The following is an 11,158-nucleotide window of genomic DNA, read 5'->3' as shown; positions in this document are numbered from 1 at the left end:
GCGGGGGGAAGACTTTGCTTTTCTGATAATATTGAGTTTGTTTGTAGTTTCTCTGCCGTACTGGAATCACAAACACACACAGGAAGAGGATGTTGTTGCATGAGGCAGCGCTCTCAATGGTTTAATGATGTTTCACTGAAGAAAGCAGCAGAGGTGAAATCCGTTACTATAGAAGGTTGCATTACAGTATTTTGTGCACTTCTCAAAGAACTAGAAATGAACCCTCGCTAACAAAGCACAACATGTTCACAGCCTTCATGTTCTGTTAGATTAAAAACTTTGTTGCATCTTTCACAATGGACACCCATTAGGTGCAGCAGTGTGGAGTAGTGGTTAGGGCTCTGGACTATTGACCGGAGGGTTGTGGGTTCAATCCCCACTGCTGTTGTACCCTTGAGCAAGGTACTTTACCTAGATTGCTCCAGTAAAAACCCAACTGTATAAATGGGTAATTGTATGTAAAAATAATGTGAAATAATGTATAATGTGATATGTTGTAACAATTGTAAGTCGCCCTGGATAAGGGCGTCTGCTAAGAAATAAATAATAATAATAAAATAATAAATAATAATTAGGTAACTTCCACCCTCCGTGAGGAGAGATCGAGATCTGCCAGCCCACAGTCCTGACCGGGGCTGACAGAGACCCAGATGAAACTGATCTGATCTGCTGCTGGAAATGAACAAATCTGATTTCAAACTGCTGTCACGTCAGTCCCATAGCATGCACTTAATAACATTAAACTAAGCTGAAACAGGGCTGTGCAGATTATATATGGTACAGAATACATGGCGATGCAGCACTTCGATTAAAAAGTCCTTCTAAGTGCCTAACGAAGAGCAGCCAGACTAATCCCAGAGGAATCGGCTGTGAACAAATCTATTTAGCTTAGAACAAAGAATGGGAGACATGAGTGAAGTCTTAAAAGGAGTTGACAGAGTTAACCTGAAACGCAGGCACCAGGACCAGAGGACACAGTTTTAAATGAAGTGGACAGAGGCGGACAGAGGAAAGGAGACTTCTCTTAAAGCCAGTCTTTAATTAGTAGTTTTCTGTTTATTAGGAAGCAGAGACAGCTTAACGACAACTAATTAAGATGTAAAGGGAGGGAGAGCTTTGGAAAATAAAAATGGAAAAGTTGAAGCCCTCTGTGTATTACATGTATCCATGGAGTGGAAGAGCAGCTCCTGCAGTCTGGTGAAAGCATCTTCACACACATTTCAAACCACAGCGCGGGAGTACTGGCACTCAGAGCCACTAGGATTGCAAACAGCAGGACACAGGAAGGGCACAGCAACACAAACAAGAAACCTTGAAACCATTTAGCGTTTATCAAAACCAAAACCCACCCAGAATAATATTCAGAATTAACACAAGACCAAAAACATAAATCAAGCTGTTCACCTTTATTTACATAAAATCCTTATATAATATACTTTCATATAAACACACACATCACTTGCAATTAGTTTTTGTGCAACAGAAGTTAAAACAACAGTTAAAGCTCAGAAAAACAGTTTGTGAAATAGTGCTTTAGAACGTACATTCCCCTCCGCTGAGTAGATAATCACCCCTTCTTCAAACACACAATGGCTGGCCTCTTCATTAGAGGCCCTGTACCACTGCTTGCCCTGATTTGGCACAGACTCCACAAGGTGTTGGAAGGCATCTCCAGGGGTATAGCAGGAGAACACGCCCACACCAGGTCCTTGCAGGGCAGTCTTATACACACTTAAATATGTGTTTAGAAGTGTTCAGTGGCTAACTCTTATCAAGCTGAGAGTGTACTAGTCTGTCATAGGAAGAGTGACAAAGAAAATACACCCTCAACTTAATTACAGGTAGCCACTGAATTGGTTATAATTAGTTGTAAATGATTGGATGAATTTGTCTAGTTTTAATGGTTTCTCACACTAGTAATTCATTTGTATATTGCTGAAATTTATTTCACTGTTGCAGAATTTTCTTGAATTTAAATAGTGTTTCAGGAAAAATGCATACAAATTATATATCTATATATATCTATATATATATCTATATATATATCTATATATATATCTATATATATATATATATATATATATATATATATATATATAATTTGTCCCAATTGAGGGGAGTGTACAGCTGTTATGATTAGTCTGAAGCTGAACAATCAGAGTATCTCAAATGGAACAACACACACATCTTTGGTATACGACATTTAGAAAAATAAATACATGGGACACAGTTTCTTCCCATACACACTATCAAAGCTATATATTACACACAGTCAGTCTGAGGAATTAAGCTCATGAGAATTCCAGTATAGAATCTATCAGAAGATGACAGAATGCCATTCTGATTGGAGAGATCCTTTCACTGGAGAAGAGATCCTCTGATTGGAGGAGGGATCCTCTCATTGGAGGAGAGATCCTCTCATTGGAGGAGAGATCCTCTCACTGGAGGAAAGATCCTCTCATTGGAAGAGAAATCCTCTGATTGGAGGAGAGATCCTCTGAGAGGCAGCTTCCCCAGAGGAGTCCTGCCTCTGCTTACCATTCAAAATCAAATAACCGTATAACATAATGTGTCTCACATAGCAAAATGTAAGATCTACGCATTGATGGTAATACATATTACATTTACTGACAATGCTTTGTTACCTCTGTGCACTTAAATATATGGAGCTAAGAAAATATTTCCTGAATATCTTACCTAACTATGCATCAGCATCACTCAAAATATTAAGGAGAGATCGATACATTTTCTCCACTAACTGCTTCAAATAAATTGGCACCTCATACATAGGGATCCAATGATGTCAGTAAGATTCACTGCAATTATTTGAACTCTGTGTTTAAAGCACTTTAAATAGAGGCCAAGCACAGAATATTAATGTGTTACAGTGTTTACATTACAACTGCTGTCTGTGCTACACAGTATGTGTTTCTGAAATATCTTTTTCTACATATTAACCATTTTAATCGTATACCCTGGGTCATAAATCTACAGAAGAATGAAACCAAACAAATGGATTTATCAGATCTTGGTTGTGAATCAGCAGACACCATGAAAATGTCTGGCGTTTGTATCCAGACAAAATGTGGCCAGGTGTTCTGTTCCTTCACGCTGGCTGGCATGGGGAGACGGTCAGCAGGTACATCTCTATGGAAGGCCATTCGGCTCAAAAACGCATTATTTAGTACATGTACTAATTAGAATTTAGTATGTGTTGTAATTCTAATTTGGCCAATCAGATCACTGAAGATGAAATAAGAACCAATTAATTTAAATAGTATGTGGAAGTCTACAGAGGGTTACCAGACTTCCAGATTGAAAAATCTGGATATTTTTTTTTTCTTCAATTCAGTCACTCACGAAGCAGTTAAAATAACTGTCTATAACTGAATCGTATTTAAAAGTGAAACACCGGGCGTGATTACTGCAGATCGTAATAATTCATTGTTCTCTTTTTATTGTCATCTGAACAAAACATGTTAGAAAACGTGGCTCTGCTGTTCGTACCATTTCAACATGACTAACTGAAAAAGCCACCCCTGCTGGCGGCACGGCAGAGCAGAGATAAAACAGTAAAACATAAAGACACAGAGCTGGTCCAGGAAGCGAAACAGATTGTGAAACACATCATCCAGGAGCTTGTTTCTCTTATTTTCGAATGGCGTTAACACAACCCAAGACATTCCTCACTGTTCACTTGCTGATCACACTGCTATAGGTTTCTACGGGACTCGAAAAAAACGACAAGAGCAAAACCGGGAAAATGTCATGTAAAAGTCTCCCTGAGACGCCTGGTAACCCGAAAATCAGCAGCACTCAGCAAATCTATCCTTATTGTTGACTTTCATGTCTGACAGATGATATTATTATTATTATTATTATTATTAAGATCTTTATATAGCGCCTTTCATAGTGGACCACCATCACAAAGCACTTTACAGAGGTAGGAAGTGAACTGCACATTATATGCAGAGTCACTTACAATAGGACATTGATTTAACATCTCATCCGCAGGATGGAGCGCAAGGAGGTGAAGTGACTTGCTCAGGGCCACACACAGTGAGTCAGTCAGTGGCAGAGGTGGGATTTGAAACGGAGAGCTTCTGGACCACACTGCCTCCTGGATGTTATTCTGCAGGTGATTGGCTACTCTTGCAAGCTGTGAATATGTCGGCATGACGAGGCACACTGTAGAATGACCAGCCCCTACGTAGAAAATGCGTGCTTCATTTCTATTTATTTAGAACTCTTACTATTTGATGTGTTCTGATTGGTCCAAATCAGTACATGTACTCTGTGTGCGTTTCTGAGCCCAGTGGATTTCCGCAGTGCAGAGTATCACAGTGGAAGAATATGAGATTCTCATGGAGCTAACATGACCACTGTTAAGAAAGACTGGAGCATCTATATCACATTTCCCTAAATGCATAAATGGACATGATGTTGAAAAAGATATTTCAGCGATATGTTCAGCTCAGGAGACAGAGCTGGTGAGGCGTGTGTCTGTTGTAAACACTAAAGGGTGTTCTGGAACACTTTCATTGTGCAGCATGTGAAAGATATCACTTCTCAGGTCGTGGTACAATTCAAAATTATCCACATACCAAAAAGTCTCCTACTAGTGTGAGAAACAACTTATCTTAAGATAACAGGCTAGAACTTTCACACAAGAGCTCTAGACGAAGGACAACCCAGGAATAATAAACACACGGTTCTAGACCAACACCTGGTTTCGTGTCTAGGGGAGTACTTGACAATCCTGCTGGTTACGGCAGTGTCCTGAGACAGTGACACCGGGCTCTCGAGTCAGGGCTCTGCCGGGCCCCAGCCAGCTCACACCATGCTCTCCAGGGTCTCAAGCTTGCTGAGGTCCTCCAGCTCAGAACCGGGTTCCACCAGAACGAAGCTGGTCTGATAGTCCTGCAGGATCTTTACAACCTCCTGGTGACCAAACTGCACAGCATCATCCAGAGGGCTGTTATCCCACCTGAGAGAGAGGGGGAGAGAGAGGGGGCACTGAGTCGTGCATGCAGAGCGAGAGAGGGGGAGAGAGAGGGGGCACTGAGTCATGCATGCAGAGCGAGAGAGGGGGAGAGAGAGGGGGAGAGAGAGGGGGCACAGAGTCATGCATGCAGAGCGAGGGAGGGGGAGAGAGAGGGGGCACAGAGTCATGCATGCAGAGCGAGGGAGGGGGAGAGAGAGGGGGCACAGAGTCATGCATGCAGAGCGAGGGAGGGGGAGAGAGAGGGGGCACAGAGTCATGCATGCAGAGCGAGAGAGGGGGAGAGAGAGGGGGCACAGAGTCATGCATGCAGAGTGAGGGAGGGGGAGAGAGGGGGCACTGAGTCATGCATGCAGAGCGAGAGAGGGGGAGAGAGAGGGGGCACAGAGTCATGCATGCAGAGCGAGGGAGGGGGAGAGAGAGGGGGCACAGAGTCATGCATGCAGAGCGAGGGAGGGGGAGAGAGAGGGGGCACAGAGTCATGCATGCAGAGCGAGAGAGGGGGAGAGAGAGGGGGCACTGAGTCATGCATGCAGAGCGAGAGAGGGGGAGAGAGAGGGGGCACAGAGTCATGCATGCAGAGTGAGGGAGGGGGAGAGAGAGGGGGCACAGAGTCATGCATGCAGAGCGAGGGAGGGGGAGAGAGAGGGGGCACAGAGTCATGCACGCAGAGCGAGGGAGGGGGAGAGAGAGGGGGCACAGAGTCATGCACGCAGAGCGAGGGAGGGGGAGAGAGAGGGGGCACAGAGTCATGCATGCAGAGCGAGGGAGGGGGAGAGAGAGGGGGCACAGAGTCATGCATGCAGAGCGAGGGAGGGGGAGAGAGAGGGGGCACAGAGTCATGCATGTGGAGCGAGAGAGGGGGAGAGAGAGGGGACTCTGAACCACAATGCACCAACTGGACTCAAGAGAGCTCAACTTCAAGGGCCTTCGTACCTGTCTTTCATGAATGGGTTGACCTTGCATTCCTCCACCAAGAACCGCACGACCTCCACATGACCTGGGGGGAGACAATATGAGAGTGACATGTGACACGCCACAATATGAGAATGACGTGACACAATGAGAGTGAAATGTTACATGCCACTCTCATAGGTTGGATGGTGATTCAGTTTACAATCAGAGACAGAGCTTGCTCTTCACTTCATGGTAACACAGTCCTCTTTGAACAGTATGGTTTGAGGTTCGCGTCCAGCCCTTGCCTAATTCTATTCAATGTAATGGGCTGAGATGCCAATTCATTATAACCCTGTGACTGCAGCATACTGCAGCTGGACGGACTGAGATTCTGTGCCTCACCCTCTGAAGACGCCACATGCAGGGCAGTGCGGGAATCATAGTCTTTCTGCTCCATGTCCATCGCTGAAAGGGCAAACCTGAGGGAGAGAGGGACAGTCAGGGGAGGGAGAGAGGAAGGGAGACAGGGAGAAAGGGGAGGGAGAGAGGAAGGGAGACAGAGAGAGGGGAAGGAGAGAGAAAGGGATAGAGGAAGGCAGACAGGGAGGGAAACAAGGAGAGAGGGGAGGAAGACAGAGAGGGGAGGGAGATAGAGAGAGACAGGGAGAGAGGGGAGGAAGACAGAGAGGGGAGGGAGGAGAGAGGGGAGGGAGAGAGGAGGTTGTACTTTGTATTGACAACACTATTCAATTTCAAGTCCTTTATTGGCATGACTGATTTTTTTACAAGTTTTACCCCAATTTGGCTGTTAAACGCATTTCCTCCACTAGCCAACAGAGAAAGGAAAACAGAAGCCCATTAACTCTTACACAATGCCAGCACATGTTTCAAAATGCACTGCATACAACATTAATATAGCATTTAGATTTCAATACTTTGCATAAAATATTTTCTAAACAAAACTGTTGTCAGGAGAAAGACAGACAAAAATCAAACACATCCTATCTACCTAATAAATGACCAACAAAATAATGACATAGCAGTCTGTACATATGAAACGTATCTATTTCTTAAAAAGCCAAACTTTAATTCTGGAGCAAGGTACAATTCGAAGAAACAAAGAGAACTCTTAATTAAAATTTAAAAAAAAAAAGATTACAATGTAAATGAATCAATCTCTAGGCATTCTCTACGTCCTTCTAAACCACGCTTCATTCCCTTCACTCGTCAGTATCAGCATACGAGGTCATCAATGAGGGAGGGCACATGCCTTGTGATTGGCTAAAACAGGCAAAAGGGAGGGGAGGCATGCCTACCTTAGCTGTTTTTTTTTTTTTAGACAACTTTACTCAGTGTTCCATGCAAGCCAGCTAAACAAATGGAAGAATGTGATTGGCTAATAGGATGTGCTAATCATAACTAGAGGGGACAAGAGCAGGTCTGCCTCCTCCTCTGAATGTACTGCGGTGACCGAGTGGAGAATTTTATCGGACAGCTGCCTCTGCGTTAAAGCTTTCTATTTATTGTTATGTTACATATGAATTAATAAGGCAGTGCCTCCTCCGACGAGCCACCACTGGACCCTTCGATTTGTAGCTGCACGCTAAAAGCTTAAAACAGGCTTTCTGCATAGCTATAATATGATACAGTCCTTTTAAATCGTGTTGCTGAAATTCAATTCAAAGTAATAAATTCATATCATCTGACATGCTTATGGTTCCTGTGATCGTGTGCGCAGAACGTTTCAGGCCTGAAAGGGTTTAGTGCATTCGTAACGAATGGGAATGTACTTACATTTCATTCAACGAGTAGTGATCGTGTCCAAGCAAGGAATAAGGAGAAAAGCAAACTTGAATGCGTAATAATTTCATAAATCTTCCCTGTTTTGAAAGCTTTGTGACAGCGAGCAGGTATTTTCATTTTAAACACATGACAGTAAAGAACGTTCTCAGTTTGCATACAGGAAGTCTGTTACTGCTTCACTTCCTCTGTCATTTCACCCCAGGGGTAAAAGCCTCTTACTGCCTGCAAAACACGTTTATAGGGAAAGCAGCGGATTGGTTACTGACAGGAAAGAAGGCCCTGAAGGGGCGGGGCCAATTCCACTGTCCAGGTGACCAAGGAAGCGCAGGACTAACTGAAAGCAAGGCCTGCAAACTTCTTCAACCTGATGATCATGTTTTAAAATAAAAAGGTTTACTTTCAAAACTGGACCTGTACAGCGAAGTGCACATTTATGGAATTATATTTGACGTTCTGATCCTTTTAAAGTGTTCCAGACCCCCCACTGTGTTTGCTGGAGTCACGTTACTGTACCTTTGTGTCCTGTGTTGTCTGTATCGCTGTGTTTGCTGGAGTCACGTTACTGTACCTTTGTGTCCTGTGTTGTCTGTATCGCTGTGTTTGCTGGAGTCACGTTACTGTACCTTTGTGTCCTGTGTTGTCTGCGTCGCTGTGTTTGCTGGAGTCACGTTACTGTATCTTTGTGTCCTGTGTTGTCTGTATCGCTGTGTTTGCTGGAGTCACGTTACTGTACCTTTGTGTCTTGTGTTGTCTGCATCGCTGTGTTTGCTGGAGTCACATTACTGTACCTTTGTGTCCTGTGTTGTCTGCATCGCTGTGTTTGCTGGAGTCACGTTACTGTACCTTTGTGTCCTGTGTTGTCTGTGTCGCTGTGTTTGCTGGAGACACGTTACTGTACCTTTGTGTCCTGTGTTGTCTGCATCGCTGTGTTTGCTGGAGACACGTTACTGTACCTTTGTGTCCTGTGTTGTCTGCGTCGCTGTGTTTGCTGGAGTCACGTTACTGTACCTTTGTGTCCTGTGTTGTCTGTGTCGCTGTGTTTGCTGGAGTCACATTACTGTACCTTTGTGTCCTGTGTTGTCTGCATCGCTGTGTTTGCTGGAGTCACGTTACTGTACCTTTGTGTCCTGTGTTGTCTGTATCGCTGTGTTTGCTGGAGTCACGTTACTGTACCTTTGTGTCCTGTGTTGTCTGTATCGCTGTGTTTGCTGGAGTCACGTTACTGTACCTTTGTGTCCTGTGTTGTCTGTATCGCTGTGTTTGCTGGAGTCACGTTACTGTACCTTTGTGTCCTGTGTTGTCTGTATCGCTGTGTTTGCTGGAGTCACGTTACTGTACCTTTGTGTCCTGTGTTGTCTGTGTCGCTGTGTTTGCTGGAGTCACGTTACTGTACCTTTGTGTCCTGTGTTGTCTGTGTCGCTGTGTTTGCTGGAGTCACGTTACTGTACCTTTGTGTCCTGTGTTGTCTGTATCGCTGTGTTTGCTGGAGTCACGTTACTGTACCTTTGTGTCCTGTGTTGTCTGTATCGCTGTGTTTGCTGGAGTCACGTTACTGTACCTTTGTGTCCTGTGTTGTCTGTATCGCTGTGTTTGCTGGAGTCATGTTACTGTACCTTTGTGTCCTGTGTTGTCTGTGTCGCTGTGTTTGCTGGAGTCACGTTACTGTACCTTTGTGTCCTGTGTTGTCTGTGTCGCTGTGTTTGCTGGAGTCACGTTACTGTACCTTTGTGTCCTGTGTTGTCTGTATCGCTGTGTTTGCTGGAGTCACGTTACTGTACCTTTGTGTCCTGTGTTGTCTGTATCGCTGTGTTTGCTGGAGTCATGTTACTGTACCTTTGTGTCCTGTGTTGTCTGTGTCGCTGTGTTTGCTGGAGTCACGTTACTGTACCTTTGTGTCCTGTGTTGTCTGTGTCGCTGTGTTTGCTGGAGTCACGTTACTGTACCTTTGTGTCCTGTGTTGTCTGCGTCGCTTTGTTTCCTGGAGTCACGTTACTGTACCTTTGTGTCCTGTGTTGTCTGTGTCGCTGTGTTTGCTGGAGTCACGTTACTGTACCTTTGTGTCCTGTGTTGTCTGTATCGCTGTGTTTGCTGGAGTCACGTTACTGTACCTTTGTGTCCTGTGTTGTCTGTATCGCTGTGTTTGCTGGAGTCACGTTACTGTACCTTTGTGTCCTGTGTTGTCTGTATCGCTGTGTTTGCTGGAGTCACGTTACTGTACCTTTGTGTCCTGTGTTGTCTGTGTCGCTGTGTTTGCTGGAGTCACGTTACTGTACCTTTGTGTCCTGTGTTGTCTGTATCGCTGTGTTTGCTGGAGTCACGTTACTGTACCTTTGTGTCCTGTGTTGTCTGTATCGCTGTGTTTGCTGGAGTCACGTTACTGTACCTTTGTGTCCTGTGTTGTCTGTATCGCTGTGTTTGCTGGAGTCACGTTACTGTACCTTTGTGTCCTGTGTTGTCTGTATCGCTGTGTTTGCTGGAGACACGTTACTGTACCTTTGTGTCCTGTGTTGTCTGTGTCGCTGTGTTTGCTGGAGTCACGTTACTGTACCTTTGTGTCCTGTGTTGTCTGTATCGCTGTGTTTGCTGGAGTCACGTTACTGTACCTTTGTGTCCTGTGTTGTCTGTATCGCTGTGTTTGCTGGAGTCACGTTACTGTACCTTTGTGTCCTGTGTTGTCTGTATCGCTGTGTTTGCTGGAGACACGTTACTGTACCTTTGTGTCCTGTGTTATCCGTATCGCTGTGTTGATTTGGTTTGGCTATTTGTATTCACCTTCACCCACCTTCTCAAAGCAGACACATCCCCGCTGTAAGCAGCAAACAGCAAATTCACAACAGACTTATTCTACGAGAGACGGGAGAGAGACAGAGTCAATACCTGTGCTGGGTGCGACCAACACCTGTGCACACCTCAAGGCATTTCCTTTACCAGGAGAGCCACTCTGGGACCAATAGTGGCGTTATCTTAACCTGTATACAGGTTTGCAGTTCAAAAAGTTTGAAACAAGAAAAATAAAAGATAAATCTTACAGAATGAAAGCAGTTATTAATGACCATAAAACATACAAATCATGCAAAATACAAGGCTATGTTTTTTCAAAGTGTTGTTCTGTAACACAGTATAAAAGGCAGTGAGTTTGTGAGGACTGACCCTGGCATCGCCTGGCTGCCGACGCGGGTCCAGTTTCTTGGTGAAGTGATGCAGGTTGTCATAGTTGTGGAAATTAAACAGAGAGACCAGCTCCTGGGGAAGGCAAGACACAAGGTGAGATTGGAGTTCTCTTACAGTAGAGCAGAGAGACGCAGCATGAGATTGGAGTTCTCTTACAGTAGAGCAGAGAGACACAGCGTGAGATTGGAGTTCTCTTACAGTACAGAGCAGAGAGACACAGCGTGAGATTGGAGTTCTCTTACAGTAGAGCAGAGAGACACAGCGTGAGATTGGAGTTCTCTTACA

General features: G+C 44.6%; 1 protein-coding gene across 1 annotated transcript in view; it reads right to left on the bottom strand.

The window, feature by feature from the left end:
- Nucleotides 1-1,057: 1,057 nt before the first annotated feature.
- Nucleotides 1,058-11,158, bottom strand: part of LOC117967042 (glutaminase kidney isoform, mitochondrial-like) — a 41,693-nt gene continuing 31,592 nt past the window's right edge. The window contains exons 14-18 of the mRNA XM_059011500.1: nt 10,853-10,945; nt 10,485-10,546; nt 6,302-6,378; nt 5,939-6,002; nt 1,058-4,987 (exon numbers count right to left, since the gene is read on the bottom strand). Coding sequence (XP_058867483.1) covers nt 4,834-4,987; nt 5,939-6,002; nt 6,302-6,378; nt 10,485-10,546; nt 10,853-10,945 — 450 coding nt within the window. The 3' untranslated portion in view covers nt 1,058-4,833. The remainder of the gene's footprint in view (nt 4,988-5,938; nt 6,003-6,301; nt 6,379-10,484; nt 10,547-10,852; nt 10,946-11,158) is intronic.

This window comes from Acipenser ruthenus, chromosome 42, assembly GCF_902713425.1.
Source record: "Acipenser ruthenus chromosome 42, fAciRut3.2 maternal haplotype, whole genome shotgun sequence".
NCBI classification, from domain to species: Eukaryota; Metazoa; Chordata; class Actinopteri; order Acipenseriformes; family Acipenseridae; genus Acipenser; species Acipenser ruthenus.
This window is presented reverse-complemented; position numbering and strand designations above follow the sequence as displayed.